Source organism: Seriola aureovittata, chromosome 20, assembly GCF_021018895.1.
Source record: "Seriola aureovittata isolate HTS-2021-v1 ecotype China chromosome 20, ASM2101889v1, whole genome shotgun sequence".
Classification (NCBI taxonomy): Eukaryota; Metazoa; Chordata; class Actinopteri; order Carangiformes; family Carangidae; genus Seriola; species Seriola aureovittata.
Genome location: NC_079383.1, coordinates 7,095,655 through 7,114,682, shown reverse-complemented (window position 1 = coordinate 7,114,682; position 19,028 = coordinate 7,095,655). Strand labels below are relative to the sequence as shown.

General features: G+C 39.2%; 1 protein-coding gene across 1 annotated transcript; it reads right to left on the bottom strand.

Moving 5' to 3' along the window:
* Window positions 1-105: 105 nt before the first annotated feature.
* nsmaf (neutral sphingomyelinase (N-SMase) activation associated factor) lies at window positions 106-17,865 on the bottom strand. The gene is made up of 31 exons (XM_056364564.1): window positions 17,761-17,865; window positions 14,673-14,759; window positions 13,797-13,875; window positions 13,435-13,496; window positions 13,136-13,172; window positions 12,882-12,932; window positions 12,146-12,217; window positions 11,969-12,016; window positions 11,806-11,858; window positions 11,511-11,640; window positions 11,305-11,376; window positions 11,107-11,215; window positions 9,701-9,877; window positions 9,494-9,573; window positions 9,309-9,399; window positions 8,464-8,527; window positions 8,075-8,126; window positions 7,263-7,383; window positions 6,930-7,061; window positions 6,807-6,849; window positions 6,556-6,722; window positions 6,184-6,295; window positions 5,777-5,835; window positions 5,456-5,523; window positions 5,312-5,379; window positions 5,095-5,218; window positions 4,574-4,657; window positions 3,405-3,555; window positions 2,656-2,758; window positions 2,305-2,414; window positions 106-1,255 (listed from the first exon to the last, which is right to left on the bottom strand). The coding sequence occupies exons 1-31, from the start codon at window positions 17,796-17,798 to the stop codon at window positions 1,161-1,163; spliced, it is 2,739 nt and encodes a 912-aa protein (XP_056220539.1). The 5' UTR covers window positions 17,799-17,865; the 3' UTR covers window positions 106-1,160.
* Between the last annotated feature and the right edge of the window lie 1,163 nt (window positions 17,866-19,028).

The window sequence follows — 19,028 nt, the reverse complement described above, 5'->3', positions numbered from 1 at the left end:
TAAAAGTAAAACTGATTAGTCAGTAATGTTCAGACCGTTCGTCATTGTCAGATTAAAAATGAGGGCAAATGCTGGTTGCAGACAAACATCAGGGCACAGACGCAGCATGTTGTGTCAGTTTATGGCAGAATTCAGAGAGAAGCATTAATATGAAATAAGATCAGAGAAATGGTTTATGCTGTCGATTTTTTTCCGACCTGAAAACTTGTCATCACTGGAATCAACTGTAACTGACATGAATCCAAACTGTGCACAGTCTGTGTTCTCCAGGAATAAGCACAGTACAAACTTTGTGCAGACAACTTTCATGTCTATGTGTCTATTTGTGTTGGGTTATGACTTTAAAATCTCACTTCTCGCTGAAACAGTTCATGCATCACCTTATTCTTGGATGTCTGCAGATTCTTATTTTGCTCTCTTCCATCTTTGTAAAACACTTGGTGAACTGTCTTTGGATAAATCCTGTGTGACTGTAATTATTCACTTGGTAATGTGGTTAATACTGTTTTTCATGGTTTGGTGTTTGAAAGAACGGTGTCCACACCATAAAACTGAGCCAGTCTGTAAATACATATTATTAATAACATCTCTTGCTTTTTGCAACACATGCAATTTAGGGTAAAAATCTGTCAGTAAGAATCTCTGAGGCTTGTGAAACTAACAAAAGAAGATTATTTTTAGAGGTAAGCGTTATAACACCTGAGCAGTATGAAGCTCTGAGTCCATTTCACATGATAAAATACACATAAAGCTACAGAAATATGATCGCTTATTAAAAAAAACTGTAACATGATACACAGCAAATAATAAATGGGAAAAATAAAACATGTAGAATAGGCTGCAAAATAAGGCATGATGTACACTGTTTAGCTTCCTGCTCGCATGCACAAAACTACAATTGGACATTTTCTCTCAATATACAAATAGCACAGATGACTAACGTGACTATTTATGACCTTTAGTTGGGTTTTGGATTGAGAACATTTGAGACATTGGTCATCAACCCCCCTCCAGCTGCTCTGTGACACTGTACTCTGTGACAGAGCACATTTTCAGCTCTTCACAGCTGTTTCTTGAGTCTCTATCCAGGTTCTCTGCAGTATGCTCGGCCTGTGTTGCTGAGTATATTACACTGGAAGTCTTTGTGCACAAACAGTTGTTTAACTCTGGAGCTTCCAGAAGATTATCTGTCTGTCCTCTCCACCTGTGATCACTGTGCTGCACAGATCATTCATCCATATGGCTGTGACAGCACCTGGGCAAAGGAACAACATCTTTACTCTGACCTGTTGCACAAACTGATAATCAGTTAATTTCTGAAAGAGACACGTTTTCAGTGTTTTCAAGCACAAACTACAAATATAGAGTAACACCTCTACCACTTAATCATAGTTTTTTCTACTGACATCTTCTGCATCATACATTGTGTGTGACTAGAGCAGATCTAGTGGGAATTCCACTGTCTGGTCTCTAGCCAGAGGCCACTGATGCTGTTGTCTTGTAACAATGCGGCTAAAGCTTCAGAATTTCAGGCAAGAAATGCTGAAAAGTTGATGGAGAAAAAATCTCATCCAGCCTGTCTCTTGTCTTTAGTCATATTCAATGCCAACATGCAGGTAGAAGGGATACAAGCAGAATCACATACCTGAGGCCATACACACATACATACTGAGACAGGCTGTGAACTGTCTAAAATATCATCTTATCTGTTTTGGTTTAACAGTGAAAGTGTCTTACAATTCATTTGATTTGACAACAGTTACACTTAAAAGGCTTAATGTACCACTACAATCAGTGACCCAATGTAAGAAATAACGGTGCAACTTTACAATAAGACTACCCTTATAAAAGATTAATAAATGGTTTGAAATTATGTTATTAATTCGATTCTTAACACTATATAAATCATAAATGAATAATTATAAACAAGTTATAACAGAGTTTTCATACATTGATGCAGGCTCACTATTTGGCAAGATTAATATTACTATTACTATTAATATAACTATTCATCCATCTTACTAATGAGTTACAAACATTTATAAACAGGTAAAAGGGTAAAATCAGTTACTATAAAACTCCTTTTACCAGTTATAAATACTAGTAACTCATTAATAAATAAACTGTGTTATAACTTGTTTATTGTTGTTTATTTATGATTTATAAAGTGTTTAAAACCCAATTAAAAACCCATTTATAACCCATTTATAAATCCTTTATAAGGGCAGTGTTATTGTATAGTGGTACTGAAATAAGACATACACAGACTTTCAACCAGGTGAGGTCTTGGCTGATAAGCTATACCTGAGTGTGCAGGGATCCTCTTGGTGACGGTGTTTCTGAGTAGGTCCCACAGCAGCAGGTCACCGGACTGTCCCCCACATAGCACTGAGTTCCCGTCCCAGCAGAAACACCTGAGAACAGCCACACACAGAAGACTGGCCTTTTAAATGGCTGAGACGTGTACAGAGCTCAGTTCTTCCAAACTTAACCATGAGTCAAATTAAAAGTTATGAAAGTTCTGTAAGGAATCAAACAAGATGTATGTGTGACTCTCAGGCTTTCTAAGGCGCATCACACACTGTGACCTCTTGCTCTGTGTAACTGTAACTTGAGGTGAGAGCGTTTGCCGTTCTGCAGCTGGTGTGATCGTACCTCTGCTCCTCCTCAGGTGTTACACTTGAGATCACCATCCCCGTCTGGACATCGATAACCTTCATACAGGAGTCAGCACCAACACTGAGAACATGTCGGCTATCTGAGGAAGCAAAGAATGAAGTCATTACCCCAACATCTGTCAGGGTTTCCAGGTCACTCGAGGGTTTTACTGTCAGCTGTTGGCTTGATTTGCCATGTGTCACATCTCAGCTTTGTTCATCCAAAAAAGCATTGATTTATTAGATCATGTTCAGATCCTAGATCATTGTCATGATCAGCTGTTTCTACAGACACTGTAAGTGATAGCAGGCATTCATAACCCAGTTTCTCTGTTTTGGAAGTAAAGGCCTGTATGACCCACACAGATGAATTAATCAAATTGCTGCCAGCACTTAAAAAGCGTTTGTAGGTACAAAACATTAAGGTGCTTAAAGAGCAATGCAGAACCAGTTACTGTGTTCTGTATTCAGCTTTCAAGGCAATTTTTCTTTTCCTCCATCTGAAAGGCAGTTTCTGGGGTCTGATGAAGTCCAGAGAACCAATCAAGAAGCCCAGTCATTGAACTGGAAACCTTCCAGCGTGAACCAAGACCATGTGCAGCAGTGTAATTAGTCTTTAAATAAGGTTTCTGCAAAGGCATGCCTCTATCATTATACCCTCTGCCATGGCTGACAATGTAGATTACATACAGTTATATAACAGTTTCACATCAGGCTGAATTTTAAGAATCATGGTCTAACTCATACCAGGACTAAATGCTGTGTGGTGAATTGTTCCAGTGTGGCAGTGGACTTGCTGCAGTGTTTCATAGCTGCTGGTGTCCCAGATTGTGACGGTCCCGTCTTTACAGCCAGACACCAGCAAAGTCCCAGCTGGATTCAGACCAATGGTGTTCACCTGAGCATGGGGAGGGGGCACAAAAGCAACAGGGACATACAGAACAGAGCAGCCAGGTTAGCTCTTCATTGTTCTTTTCATACTAATGTGTTTGAGATGCATAACGCTTATCATGGCTACCGGTAGAGGCAAAATTAAAATATTGTCTCCTGTTATTTATGCAAAATGTTATATGGATTAATACACCTTACTCTCAGAAAAACTAGTATATACAGTTTTTTGTCATGTCAAGTGAGCACTGGTCATCTGATCATGCTGAGCCCACAAGCAAATTGTATGAAGAGAACTGCTTCTTTTGCTTGCAATCTGTTACCCATTTACATCAGACAGACCAAGAGTAGATTTTGTTTTAAGAGGTTACTTAAACAAAATTTGATGAATGTAATCTAGATGTTACCGGTTTCTGCACTTTTGTCTTCAATTTTCTTTTTGTTAATGTGCATTTGTGACAATATTGATTTAGTTTTCATTCTAAGTTATTATTGTTTATTATTTTAAATAAAGAGCTATTATAGTTATTTTAACTATTTTCTGTATTTGGGTTGTTTTGTTATTTTCTGCTTTATTGATATAGTGTGATTTTAATAATTGTTTCATTTGTTATTTTTGTGTGTGAACCCCAGGAAGACTAGCGACCACTGTGTGGAAGGTAACAGTGATCCGAATAAAGAATTAAGAATAAAGACATAACTTGTGTTTGTGTGATCTTCATTGCCACCACCATGTTTATCTCCCAAGATGACTTGGTTTTAACTCTTTTGGGTGGATTTGTGAAAAAATGTGTGACATTATTCACTATTGCTTTTTTTTTTTTTTTTTTAAACAAGACTAAACTATAAAAAATACATTTTCAGTTTATGATTTATGATAAGTCATCACCACGTTTCATTTCCTCTGTATGAAGCAAGTCAATAATATACTGTAAATATATAAAATATAAATTAAATTTCATCCACTGGTGATGCAACTTTAAACAAAATTCCCACACATGTAACATAGAGTTCACATCCTCACTCACCCCAGCATCATGCTCCAGCTCAGCCAGCAGCTCAAACTGGCATCTCCTGTGACTGGAGGAGCCATCAGACGCACACTGCCAAACCTGGGAGAAAAAAACAACACAATTCACTGGTCTCATTTAGATGACCACAGTATTTAAAAAAAAAAAAAAAAAGAGTAAAATAAGCTCCAGGGTTTTCACACTAATATATTCACTATAATAATTTTAGATTATACATATACATGAAAAAACAGTGCCTTAGTTCTTCTCTACAAGAGTATAGTGATATGTATATGCATGTCTTTGTATATTGTACAAATATATGAATTCATTGTATTTCTAAATACCCAGGAAGACTGTATCCTGGAGTAGAAAATTAAAAAGAATAAATGTTTGCCACAACAATGCCATGCTGTTGTGTTATTAGAATTTTTCATGAACCCTTAACTTGACAAAATGATGATACTTTCATAGCTAAATCAATAAATACATGGACATCAGAGAATAGCATCATCTTATAAAAGTTATTTAGTCTTTACCTTGATGGTGGAGTCCCAGGACGCCGTGTAGAGTCGGTCATCAAACCAACACATTTCACTGACAGCATCATCGTGACCCATGAGCGTGTCCTGCCGCCTGCCGTACGGAATGGAGTAGAAATAACTGTGGGACAGGAATGTTTCAGTTAGTGGGAAAATGAAGAAAATCTGTTTAAAAAACAAAACAAAAAACATCATACACATATACTGTACATACACGTTGTTGTCCCATGAAGAACAGGCCACAGTTTTACCATCTGCCAGCATCAAACATGATGATAAGGCCTGAAAAACAGAGTCAGAGCAGATCACAAGCAGGAACACAAGGAGAGATGGTGAGCAAGAGTAAAGAGTTGCGTACCATGTTAGAGAAGGACATGCTTCTCTGGAACTCCTTGAGTTCTTTGGAAAACATTTTAAGTGTTGAGTCTGGAATGAAGAGTAGAACAGTCAAGTACCAAAGAACAGTTCTACCAACATCTCAGGTGACCCTGTACTGCTGTTCAGGGAACAATACAGAGGAAACACCTTTTTCCTCTGGGACCTCAGTTACATTTTACATACATTTTATTGCGCAAAATTCCTCAAAGGCGTCAGAGCCTGTCTTCTGAGCCTTTTGCATCTCTACAATAATCTATTCTATTATTCAATCTATTCAATCTAAGATTTTAGATTTTCAGACCTTGGGATGTGGAGAAAATAGCTGCTCCGTCTCGAGTCACAGCGATGCCTGTCACGGCCCTGCACGTTTAGCAGAACACATGGAGGGGAAGATGTTTTTAGGTTCATTTAGCAGTCACACTATGTGATTTCACAAAGACAAAGTTGAGTGGAAGATGCAGTTACAAAGGGACTTTGACATGGGAGAAAACATCTGCAGATGGCTTTGACTTATTTTTCTTATCTGCAGGAAGTAGTTTCACAGCAGCCACTTGTCCTCACCTAACATTTTAATCAGTTACTATTAAAAACGCTGCAGCTGCCTGTCGCTTCTTTGGTTTTCACCCACTTCCTCATATTTGCACCAGAGCTTTCATTTCAGTTTGTACTTTTTTATTACTGCAGCCAAATGGACGCCTCCTGACTTACTCTTTATGGATCTTGTGGCTGGAGACCAGTGTCAGATTACCCATGTTTGTCCAGGCCAGCTTCCTGCTCTCCTCAGTCAGGTCCTCGAAGGACGAGTCCTCGCTCTGAGAGGCTGAAAACAACACAGGGGAAACCGCTGCAGGAACATGTGGAAATAGCATGAAAACTGTCTGAAGGAAATAACAAGCCCTTCTTTTTGTCATGACTGGACACACCTTTGTCTTCTACTGATTCTACCATATTAGAATTAGCAATAAATTAAGCCCTTCAATCACAATGTGGGTTCTACAATGGAGAGCAGCATTACAACCCACCAACAGAGATGTTATGTTGAGTAATACTGTGTAACTGTGAGTGTTTCTTCAGTGCTACCTGGAGACAGTTCGCTGACAGGTGAGGTGATGCTGGAGCTTCGAGTGATGTTGTGAAACCGCGGTGTGATCCTCTGAGGGTGAGGGCTGCTAAACAGCTGCGTGGGTGTTTGGCCAAACTCCAGGATCTGTGTCAGCATGGCGATCCTCTGGTCAGGGTCCTCGATGCTTCCCAGAGAGATGGACAAGGTTGGTAAATGATGCAAAAGAAAAGATTTGGAATAATAGCTCTTGAGGGGTTTTCATTGATACCTGTCACAGTCGATGCCACCTTCATAGGTCAAAGGGTGAAACACTGAAAGACAATGAGACAGACGTCAGAGTTCTTTCAGTTTCGGTGGGTTTGACGTTGACAACAGCTGCTGGGTGTTTTACCATTATGAGCTGCCACAGCTTCACTGCCTCTCTGTTTGAAGCCAAACACCAGGTCTATCCACTCATGAAGGTGTTCTGACACATACTGACTCTCTAGTGCCGTCCTGTGCTTCTGAAGAAAGTCAGTGGCATCTGGAAACATGACAGAAGACACGGAATACGTAACAGCACACAGACAAAATAATAGTTTATTAATAAACTAAAGCACCAGGAGGATGACATTATGTTGTCAGGTAGATGTTGGTGTGAAGGTGAGGGGGGGGCTTCAACACATAAAGAGCAAATGACAGCTGGGTCCAACAGAGTTTAGATCAGATCGTCAACAAGAGTTACCTGAGGCCCACGGTGGGAGGACAACATCTTCGACTAAGCTCCCATTCTGCCTTCTTCCCAAATCCAGGCTCAGTTTATTTTCCAGGAAGCTGCAGTCGATACCATAAAACTCTGGAATCAGCTGCATTGTGGGACAAAAATGTACACCAGTCATTCTGTGCACTGAGACAAGACCTCTCTCATCCCTGTCTGAAGTTCTCTTCACAATTATCTATTCTATTTGGAAGGGACTGTGTACAATATTAAACATACACAACTACACAGTAGTATTTCATACGCGCACACACACACGCAAACACGCACACACACACACACACACACACACACACACACACACACACACCACAGCATGTGTGTGTGTGTGTGCATGTGTGGCTTTAAAGCTTCTGACAGAACTGAAACTCTTTGTGTCATCTGGTTCCACTGAGTTGTGTCTTTCACAGAGCGCTGACTGCCACAGGTTTAGTACAACAGGTACAACAGGTGCAGTAACACAACCTGTTATAGACAATATTCTTATAGAGTTCACTGAACCAAAGTGAACAAACATTCCAGATATATTCAAGAAACAAATCTGAATATAATCTAAGATTCTCAAATTTTCCACTGTCTGACAGTGTTGATTTAGAATTTTTTAGGTTTGATTGAATCATGCAGAAATATATTGGCTGCCTCCACAGAGAAAACAGTTCTAACTGGTCTCAAGTTTCACAAGTTGTAGTTAATGGTTTTTAGCATGACATGTTTCTTGCAGATGGTATTTTAGCGCAAATATTTCATAAGGTATATCTGTGCTGAATCTGTCTCATTACCTCTTTGAAGTCAGTCGCTCCCTCTAAGCAGTTTTTCCATGTTTCTCCAACACTGTACCAAAAGAAGACAATTAAGGTAAATTAAGACCAACATGCAAAATCATGGTCTCAATATTTTTAAGCTAATGACACTGCATTTATTAAACCATTTATACATTCCAAATATTATCATTTATCACTTATTACAGTTCTTATGTTGAGTTGTTCCAAACAAACTGTTCAACATCAGTAAATCTGTACTGTATGGATTTGTGATTGGTGGTGATGTACAATTCATGGCGTATCAGGTTTCTGGAAAGTTTTGAATTCACAGTCAGAGTCAAGACAAGAGAACAAAACACAGCTCATGTTAAGTGAAGGAACTTAACTGATGTAAGATTGTTTTGTACCTGTTAAACATGCGATCTGCGTGGTCATAGCGGCCATTTTGGAGACACAGCATGTGCTCTGGAGCTGAGGGGACAACACAGTTATGGATGAATACAATACTATTTTTATTTGTTTATTTATTCACTCATGCAGGGAAAGCAAGAAAGTGTAGAAAGTGTAAAAGTCAATTATACATAGATATAGCACAGACACAAGACAAATGACTCACAAAAAACGAACACAAAGAAAAAGACAAAAAGAATAAGGGCGTTCATCATATAAAACATCACTTAACTGAGTCAAACTGTTCTAGGGATAAAAACTTGTCTGATTGAAGGGAGTCCTGAAGCTTGTTCCACCTTTTGAGGAGCATCACAGGTGAATGATCTTTGTGTTTCATTGGGGACAATAAAAGCTGCAATATAACAGATTCTGTGTAGCAAGAACCTCTAATACAACAGAAAAGGCTGTACCTCCTATTTGTGCAATTAGTCTACTTAGTTGTGTTACCAAATGTTGGGAAAGATGGTCCACAGATAATGTGAAAGAAACGAATGCGAGGCTGTTTAATTCACTATATTCATTTATCTAGTTTTTTTTTTTTTGTGTGTTAAACTTACTGAGATTTACAATGGAAGATAATTCTACCTAGTCTAGTTTCTGAAGGTGAGCCAGTGGCAGAACTGCATCATTTAAAGCTGTTTCCATCAAATATGAAAATGTTTTAATGTAAAAAGAGGAATGTGGTTTTTGCATGTCAGTTTTAGATCTGTCAGTTAGAGAAGTCGCAGGCTGTGCACCCACAGTACCTACAACTGTGTGTACTGTGGATCCACACAGGTTGTGTGAGAGGTGTGTGACATACCGACTCTGACCAGGTAAAAGAGGACGTAGCCTGGAGACGAGTAGTGACTGCCGTACATGAAGCGAGGTTCAGGCATGCCTCTGTAGCGAGCCTGTGAACCACAGAATAGGTCTGCGGTTACTGAGGAGACACTCAGTCCAGAAATAAGATGAGATCAGTAAACACGACAAGCGGCAGAGTCTCACCAACAGTCTGTCCAGGCGCTCTTTGTTCAGGGCTCCCACTGGTTTGCTCAGGTCTCTGAATGTGGCAGCGTTTGTCAGATCTGCGAGAGATGGGCGGGCGATTATTGAAGCAACCAAACCTTCACTGAGCCGTAACTCACAGACAAAACATTTCAAACACACAACAGTTAGTGCAGGAGATTTTGAGGCTGAGGCCTGTTGACCCACCTAACTGTCTGCTGGTGTAGTCAGCGATGACCCAGGGGAAGATGGGATACTGGGAGAGGTCATTGCAGCTGCGGTCAGCCAGGTTATTGAGGTGGAGGAGATACTGATAGTTACTCAGATGACCACGCTGCCACTGCAGCATGTAACTCTCTGCTGTGTGCTCGGTTATGTGGTTTTCTGAGCACAAAGAAGAACAGCAAATGGTTTTAATGTTGAGATGGAAAAAGTGTGTGAACACACACTGATTTTCTGCATTAATACAAATGCATACGGATGTTTTTTTTTGAGAGCAGCAGTTTCCTATGTGGTGTCTATGGCAGCACTCTTTGCTCCCTGCAACTAAGACGTGTGTCTGGCCGACTCATGAACATAGATGTGAACTAGCTCCAGTGATTCCTTTAAGCCTTTAGCTGTTACTCTGAGCTTCTTTGTTACATTACTGATCATTTTGCATTGTGCTGTAGGAATCATCTTAGCTGGACGCAATGGGAGCGTTTAGCCACAGAACTCAATCATCTCCTTTATAGACAGGTTGTCTGACTGTGGACTGATGAATATCTGGACTCTCTGAGATGACTGTAACATTTTCAGCTTTATGCTAATCAACTATTCTACATCCTCAGTCCTAAGCAGATTCTCCTTGTGAACAACAAACTCAAAATGTTTCAGTGTTTTTAATAACTCAAAGTGTCTCTAACCCACACCTCAAACTTGGTTCCACCTGGACTCCAGGTCTGATAACTCCTGACACCACTGTTAGTCAAGGGGTTCACAGACTGTTTCCAGCTACACTGTGAATATTTGAATGATGTTTTCAACATGGACAAGTTCAACACAATTGTTGTTTGATTGTTTGTTCATTACTGTACCTTAGGTGAAGACCTGACAAATGTATTCATGAAATATATATATATATATATATATATATATATATATATAATTACTTTTTCTTGCCACTGTAATAATACAAGTTTACACAATAGAAACTACAATTACAACCTCACAGTTGTATACCTCCGCCACTCAGACTACTTTCAGGACAGATGGATGGATGGATTGATGGATGGATGGATGGATGGATGCTTTATTATTGATTACATCCCTGTTTATCTAGACTCATATAAAATATGAACCATTTGTGTGAAATTTTGTCATAATTGCTGCGTCTTGAGTTATGGCTAAAAAGTGACCTTGACCTCTGACCCCCAAAATGTAATTAGTTTGTCCTAGAGTACAAGTGAACGTTTGTATCATATAAGAAAAAAATTCCCTCAAGGTGTTAGATATATTGCAGTCACAAGGCCAAAACAATGCTTGTGAGGTCATCCTGCACTTGATCTTTGATCCCCCAAATCTAATCAGTTCGTCCTTGAGTTCAATTAATTACTGGCTTAGAGTTTTCTCACCCAGGAAAGTGGCAATGTAGTAGTAGATTTCATCTCTGTCTGCTGTGCTGTAAAACTTCAGGTAGATGTCTGAGCAGAAGTCATTCTCAGTACAGAACACCTCCAGACCCTGGGCACACATGAATACACATAAGTACACACATATAATCATCCTACTGTACATATATACTAACTTGATGTCCCACCCTAGTCACTTACAAGTGGTCTGAGACCATGCCGTCTTTTGTAGATTCTCCTGACTCTGTGGAGCTTGATTTGAATCACGTGTTCCTGACATGAGAAGTCACATAAATTCATAAAAATAATTAATGATGAGGTGACTGTTCAGCACATTATTGAGAGCAGTTAAATATCCTGCAGGTATCACAGGACCACCAACCACTCAGATTTGTGACTCAGCTCACCGGATAGCCATTCAGCGGCTGGAAGTAAAGGTTTTCATCGGTGATGCAGACGTGGCCTGGATTGGACACCAGAGGCATGACCATCTCCACGGCACACTCCATGTGAGGCTTCTCAGCCACATTCTGAAAGCTGCACAGCAAAGTCACATCAGTATCCTACACAGCGGCATGCTCTGACAAAAACTAAAAGTATTAGAGAGCCATTTATCTGATTATTACATTGAATGAAAGCAATAAAAAACAACAGTGAAATGTGAATCAAAGCAGCAGGTCAAAGTGTCAGAAGTCAACATACCAGTTTTTGTCAAACGATGACCTTGCCAGACGTGACTGTAAATTAGCTTCAATCTAAACATACATAGGAAGAGATGCATGTAACTTTAATTGAAGGAAGCAAGAATATGACTTTCATCTTCTTTCAGGCTTTATAGGTCTGCAGTGTACTTGAACTGACTCACCATCGCAGTCTGGTCTCCAAGTTTTTCCAGACAGGAAGCTCTGTGAAGCTACAGAAAGCGGCCGGATCAAACGGAGCAGAAAGATGGAAAGATGAGCTGAGATCTGACAGCCTGGTTTATCAAACACACACAGCAACAGATGACGACAGCCACTGTTGTGTTGGAAGAGTCGCCTACCTGAAGTAATGTTTGAACAACATCCTCCGTTTTGCTCCAAACCTCAAGCTGAAACATTATTTTCTTTTTCCCCTGACAAAGCAATGAGAGAAGTTTATTATATTTGCAAAGTGAGTTTTGTATCTGAACACATGAACACATCTTTTGAGTCAAAGGCTTCTTCAGCAAAACCATTAGAGATCTTAATGTTGACATAATTACACTGGTTGGAATTTAATCTGAGCAGAATAGTGGAGTTTTAGCCTCAGATTTTTAAATTTACTCTTCTGACAATTTAACATATCGACACCCTCTTAAAATAATGGCCTAAGTCATTTTTTCAGGTTTTTCAGGAAACACAAAAAACTCAACAAAAGAGTCACACTTTTGACATAGGCCATTATACAACCGGGGGTAGAATTGCATGTTCCCCTCAACTGAGGATTCAGGCGATTTTACCAGAGGTGGCCAGCATCATGAGGGGGTGATTTAGGCAAAAAAAACATTTTTGTCAAAACATGACTTAGGCCATTATTTTAGGAAGGTGACGATATGGAATAATAATAATAATGATGATCATCTGGGACCATGGCTGTCGGTGTCTTAGGCTGTGATAATGATAAAGTTGGTTGCACTGTCAGAGGGAAAACATGGACAGACACAGACTAGAACGTGGTCAACACACAGACCTGTCCTTCAGGATCCTGCACAGATTTTCACAGTACAGACAGACACACAAACAGCTGTGGAGACTCACCCTCTCATTTCTGTGAGGTGCTATCACGTTGCTTTCTTTGATGTAAATAACCTGGAATCAAAGTGAAAATGGGATTTTTACAACTTGTCTTCACAAACAAGTCACTGCTGTGACAATTAAAAATAATAAAAACAAGGCAAGTGAGGGACAATTCAAATAAAACAACAGACTAAAACCATTTATTACAGTGTAACATGCAATGAGCTCCGATGCTGCACACAACACATCACATCTCCATGGTAAAGAAAACTCACCTGCCCACATGTAATAGAGATGGCAGGTGGCCTCGGCCTGTGAGGAAAACACAGACAATAACCCAAAATTAAAGCATTGAAATTAAAAAGGACTTTTGTGATTCTGCTTAAAAACACTGAATAACATAACCAAAGTTTAGTCAAACATGTAAAGAACACATCACATAAAGTGTGTCCTTTAATCTGTGAAATTAGTCTCCAAGTATATTTAACATTTGCTTAACATTTTGAAGTAACCAAACCAGTTTGACAAACTAAATAAACATCAGTGATTGGAGTGAACATGAAACCAGGCTCACTCATTGAATGGGTTGTTCTCTCCCTCCACAAACTCAATCTTCTTACAGTCTCGAAGAAGAACCTGCACAAAACCAGAATTACAAACCTGGTAACTGCATCCAGAGTAAAAGCGGACCCACAGTGTACAACACAACCTCCATGCAAAAAACACAGTACTGTGTTACCACCACTGGCTACTATATGAACAGATTGAATTTCACTGCATTAGCTTTTTTTTCATTTTCCTTAAACTACACTGTTAATTTCAGTTTTCCCAGAGAAGATAACATTCGTGATTTCTATGTTCACACTTTATTACTATCTGGTAGCAACAGTTAAAAGACACAACATACAGTACATAACAAATGTTACTAAAACAAACCTTTAAAATTGGCTCTGTCAGATCCTCTGGATCAAATATGATGGATCTGGAACAGACTTTAAATGAGCCTCTGATTTTTCTGGAAGGGAAATAGGGAATGTTTTACTATTAAGATGGGAAAAGATCATACAAACAACAAGGAAATAGATATCAGGAAATTGCATATTTTAACAGCTCTTGGAAAAAACAACACATTTTTTCTTCTAAACCACAATGGATTTAACAGATTATTCAAACCGGAATTTGCTCCGGTCTTGCACACAGTGAAAAATACTGTGCTGACTGGAGGCGCACAATTAAGGTTAAACTGATTTACTTGTATATGTATTAGGAAATCTGTTTTATTTTACTGCCAGAGAACAATGTTGGGTGAAAATGACACAGTGAGTCAGATAAAGAGGGCTGAAGTTTGTGGTGATTCATGTTGGTTTCATGTGGACACTTGATCAGTCTTTCCCTAATATCCCTCTTGCTTTTATGTGAGAATAAAACTAAACTGTGAATAACCTTGTTCTGAGAGCTTTATGAGTTGTTTTTAGTTTGCTCAAACCTTCATAAAAGGATCAGATGGTGTTTGAACAGCTGTTCCTTACAAACTAGGATAACTGCCATGAAATCCAGGGGCTATAGACAAACATGAGTACCTGAACCATGGCAGTAAAGCAAATAAAACTATTATTACACTATAAACCCATCTAACAAGTTAAAACCTAATCTGGTTTTCAGCCACTGATTCTGAGGCTGTGGGTATTTTTAAGAACATGACACAACAAACTCGGAAAGAATCAGTCTTAATAATTAAGTGTTTTAGTAATTTGTGTGGTGTTTGAAGTCATTAGTAGCAGATGAAGCATTGCTGTTAGTAATCTGAATTACCTCTCCTTTTTTGAACTGCTTGTCATGTGGTTTGCAGTGTGTTGTTCAAAGTAATACTCCTCCAAATCCAGCAGCAAGAGAGAAAATCTGCAGAGGAACAACAATAGAGTAGAGTGAGATGACATGAGACAACTGCACAGTGTTAAACATGCTGTAAACAACAGGGTCAAATCAGTACTGAAGTAAATAAATAAACAGGATCACTCCTACATTTACTGACAGGTCTTTAACAGAGGGGACAAACACTTAACAGCAAAGTTATTAAATGGGAACGCAGCTGAATAAAACCTTTTGTCAGATACATGGCCTCAGGTGATGTCACTGGCTCCACTTGCTTTATGGGTAATGTAGGCAGGCTTCGACAAGGGAGAAGAATGCTCAAAATGAAAGATGATATCTCTGGTTCTGCTGCTTTTAGATTGTGCATCATCAGTCTGATGATGTTACAGGAGGAGTGCTCCTCTCATGCAGTCACAGGTTTGTCTACATAAGTACTGCTGGTACTGACGGCAGTGAAACCGACCTAGATTTTCAATAACAATCAGCTGAAAAACACAATCTGGAAACTGTTGTTCATGAAGACATTCTCTTCAATTACACGTGTGAATGCAGCTAAAATTTAAGGTGATTAAGGAACATGCCTTTAAATGTAAAGTCCTGTGTTCAGTGCTGAAAGTCAAAGCAATGTGAACGTTAAGTGTGACCTGCACTGGATTTGCAGGTTTGATCAGTGGCTGTTCAATATGCAAGCGTTGTCTTGTACACAGTGACTGCATAAATGTCATCATCAGTTCTGGCTCTGGATTTGGAGAAAAGGATTGCCTCGGTAACATACAGCGTAAGAAAAAGAGATTCTGGAGCTGCAGTAAACCTTTTTCTTTTTCAGGCAGTTTTCCCCTATTTACAGTATCAGGCAGGGACACACTCTGATGATGTACGTAGCAGTTTTCGCTAAATCTCAGGTTTGCTCACATGAATCAGCGTGGGCAGATAAACAGGCAGGTGTTTCAGTAGCTGCCCTGGAAGCAGATCTCCAGCTAACAATACTTAATCCACAGCTGGTTTGTAAAATTTTAAGACCCTTTCAGACATGTTTCAAGATAAAGAAAAATCCCCTGCTTGCAATATAAACTTTTTTGTCACCTTGTTAAAATTTCTTAAAATTACATTTACAACTTTGCACTCACTGAAATATTCAGAATCTATGAATTTACCTATATTTTCATTTTAAAAGTGAAACTGCTGGACACAAAATGTCACTGAAAAGTCTGTTCACAGTGTTTGTGACCTGGAGGTTTCAAGTCTCAATGTTACACTTCATTGCATTCTGTGCCATAACTGACCTGCTCCAGACCTTATGCTTGTATGTCCAGGTGTTAAACTGAGATTGATTTAAGGTGAAAACAAACTCTGCACAGTGAGACTCAAACATCCAAGTGAGGTAAAAATTAGTAAAAATACAGTTTTCAGTTTATCTGAAAAGCTTCAGGGAGCCTCACACTGCTGGGAGCTGATATACATTGTTTTTTGAGTTTGTTTTTCAGTCTGAATCCTTACAACAACGGTAGCAAGTACAAAGTGAGCACGACTCATTCATCAGAACTGCTACAAATAAGAATAAGACCCAGGTCGTAAAATACCTGAATCTTTCTTTAAAAGTTTTGTTTCCAGTTTCTTTGTCATATTTCACTGTAGAATTCAGTGTTTCCACCAGTTCATTGAGGGAGCTCAGTTTTTAGTGCCACTGCAGTCGCTCGCCTCATGTTACCTTACATGAAAATGGCATTGGTGAGGTCCATGCAGGTAGAATATACTGATACAAATCATAGAAAACACAGCACTGGTATTGAGTCAGTACTTAATACTCTGAGCTGAGGTTTCTGAATCACTGTCAGGAGGGAAAGAGTTGGATCAGTGCAGTAAAGTGAATTGTTTCTGATCTGGATAACATCACAGATGAGACATCAACGCACACTGATTTTTTAAAATCTAAATTGTAAACCCAGCAGTGGTCTGTGGATAGCACATCATTATCCTCCACTCGTCTCCCAGACTATGGAATCCCATTTGTGCTAAAAATATGTCCACATGCGGACAGGCCAAAGTGGCTCTGAGTAAAACTGCACTGACTGAGCCTTCTGGACACTCAGTGCTTTTAAGGAGTCTCTTGCTCTTGTGGTATTTGGATCATATGTAATTCACTATGGACTTATTCAGCATGATGCTACTTTTCCAATTGTTCACAACGGCTGTTAAGTGCTCCATTATGCACTGTGGTCGATATAAGATATATTGTGGGAATAAGGCTGGATCATAGACAAGTCAAAACCCCGGACCCAAGCCCCAGGTCTACCCCTTATCATTTCTGTCTATATAATTTGACAAATTTGTCAGAAATTTGTGCCACTGAAATAGAATATCAGCTGTAACACATTCTCCATAGGGCCCCAGTTATGTAGAGCGACTCTACATGTCAGACTGGTTTTAAGATCTGAACTGTTTATCTGTAGTTGTTGCTCATTTGCTGTAAAATTGTGTTTTATTTAATTGGTTGTTTAATGCAATGATCTTCATTATCAATACATCTGATAAAACAAATAAAATTTCAGAAAACAGTGAAAAACGTGGTTTCCTGAAGTCTGAGTGAAGAAACTGGAAGCACTTTTTTACTCACAATCAATCCACTCTGGGTGTCTGAGAAAATAATTAAACTGCCATGTATAATGAGGGCTAACATGAGGGCCAACAACACATCTTTCACATCTCTCCGGCTTCACATCTCAGGAATTGAACCTTGTTGTCGATGGATTTTGCTGCTCCCCTCAATTCAGATGGAGCTTCTAGGCTACTTTCTACACTTAAACCCGGTTTTGTGAGTCTAGGATACGGTCAGTCTGTAGACTGAACCCCTGCTGATCGTGCATCAGTCACAGCAGCGCATCACACAGCTGACAGCGAAGCTCTCATTAGCTGAGTGGCGCAGCCTGGCGCTAACAGGGACTGATGACACACACCAACACACACCAACACACAGATCCACCCCCCGTTACAAATACTGACGGGGACAGAAAGGTGAAGCATCGCTGACCTTTCTTTAGTCCGTTCTTGCGTCTTTAAAAAAGCCATGACTGCTCACTCTCCTCTCCAGAAACTGAACTCCGAACAGCCGCAGATCTCTGTAAACACGGAAACCCACAGGAAACCACGTGACTCCACAAAGATTACACACAGAGGCTTCACTCTGACTCTGTTTCGGGGTACCAGCACTGCAGAGCGAAATGTAGCAGAGCTGCAGGCGCCCTCACTTTGTCACTAGCATCCTGGAAAAGTTATTTATGTTACCTTATCATTTATAAAGTTCCACATATCTGAATGTTTTTTAAGCTTGACAACAACTTGTTGTATACGTATTGTATACGTGTTATGAAATTATATATGTATCATAATGACATTATGACTGGTGCAATGCTCTGAAATGTGATGGGTGTAATAGGTAATAGATCTAAATATCCATCGGTAGGACTCATGTTTTTATAATCTGAATAATTATAACATAATTTGCACTGAGCATGGACTCATTCATAACACTATCTATTATGTGTTAAGCTCCAAAAATTCGATACTAAAGTTCCCACAATGCAGTTCAAAACTACCTTTCATTACACAAACGCCCACATCTTTTAAACATGTCCCGGTTTGTGATGCAGGCTTTCTGTCCACTGTTCAGACTTCACTGTTTTCACATGGATAACTCCTCATGACAAGTAAACTGGATTTCATGAGTGAAATCAGTGGAGTGCCTTTAATGTCAAAAAATAAGTTTACCCTGTCACTCAAATAAACTCAAAAGAAAAGGAACTTTCAGTGCTGCTGGTAAAATCTCTGCTTGTTTCTACTTATTTCATTATCTCCGTGAGGATAAACTGCCTCAGTAATCTCCTCACTGTTTGATTTAGAGCTGAAATATCATCATCATGGATTCATTTGATTCCACGTCTTAAAAAACTCGGCCAAAAACCCCAAATACAAACACAAACCTTTTTATTCAGTTCAATAATAAACGTATTAATAGGCCTGTATTGGAATTGATATAAAAAGAGAGAGTTAATAAATTCTCAAAGTTCAAAACAAGGAAAAATATTTGCATCTTTGCTTGAAAAATGATTCAGTGAATAAGATGATTATCAGAGTAGGTTAAATTGATTAACTGATGAATGATTCATCTATTTGACTCCATCAGCCCCTGCTGTCCATGTGAGCCCACTGAAACATTTGATATTAGTTGAATTTTTGTCTTTCACACATATTTCATATTTTCTAACTGCAGACTGACACATCCATATTGTGTTTGTTTTC

Bases quoted from the DNA above. Each gene is read 5' to 3' on its own strand.
- nsmaf (XM_056364564.1), bottom strand. From the start codon at position 17,798: ATGGCTTTTTTAAAGACGCAAGAACGGACTAAAGAAAG. The intron at 12,933-13,135 runs GTGAGTTTTCTT...CTTTGATTCCAG, and splicing joins TCTCTATTACATGTGGGCAG to GTTATTTACATCAAAGAAAG. The intron at 9,878-11,106 runs GTGAGAAAACTC...CTTTGTGCTCAG, and splicing joins CTACATTGCCACTTTCCTGG to AAAACCACATAACCGAGCAC.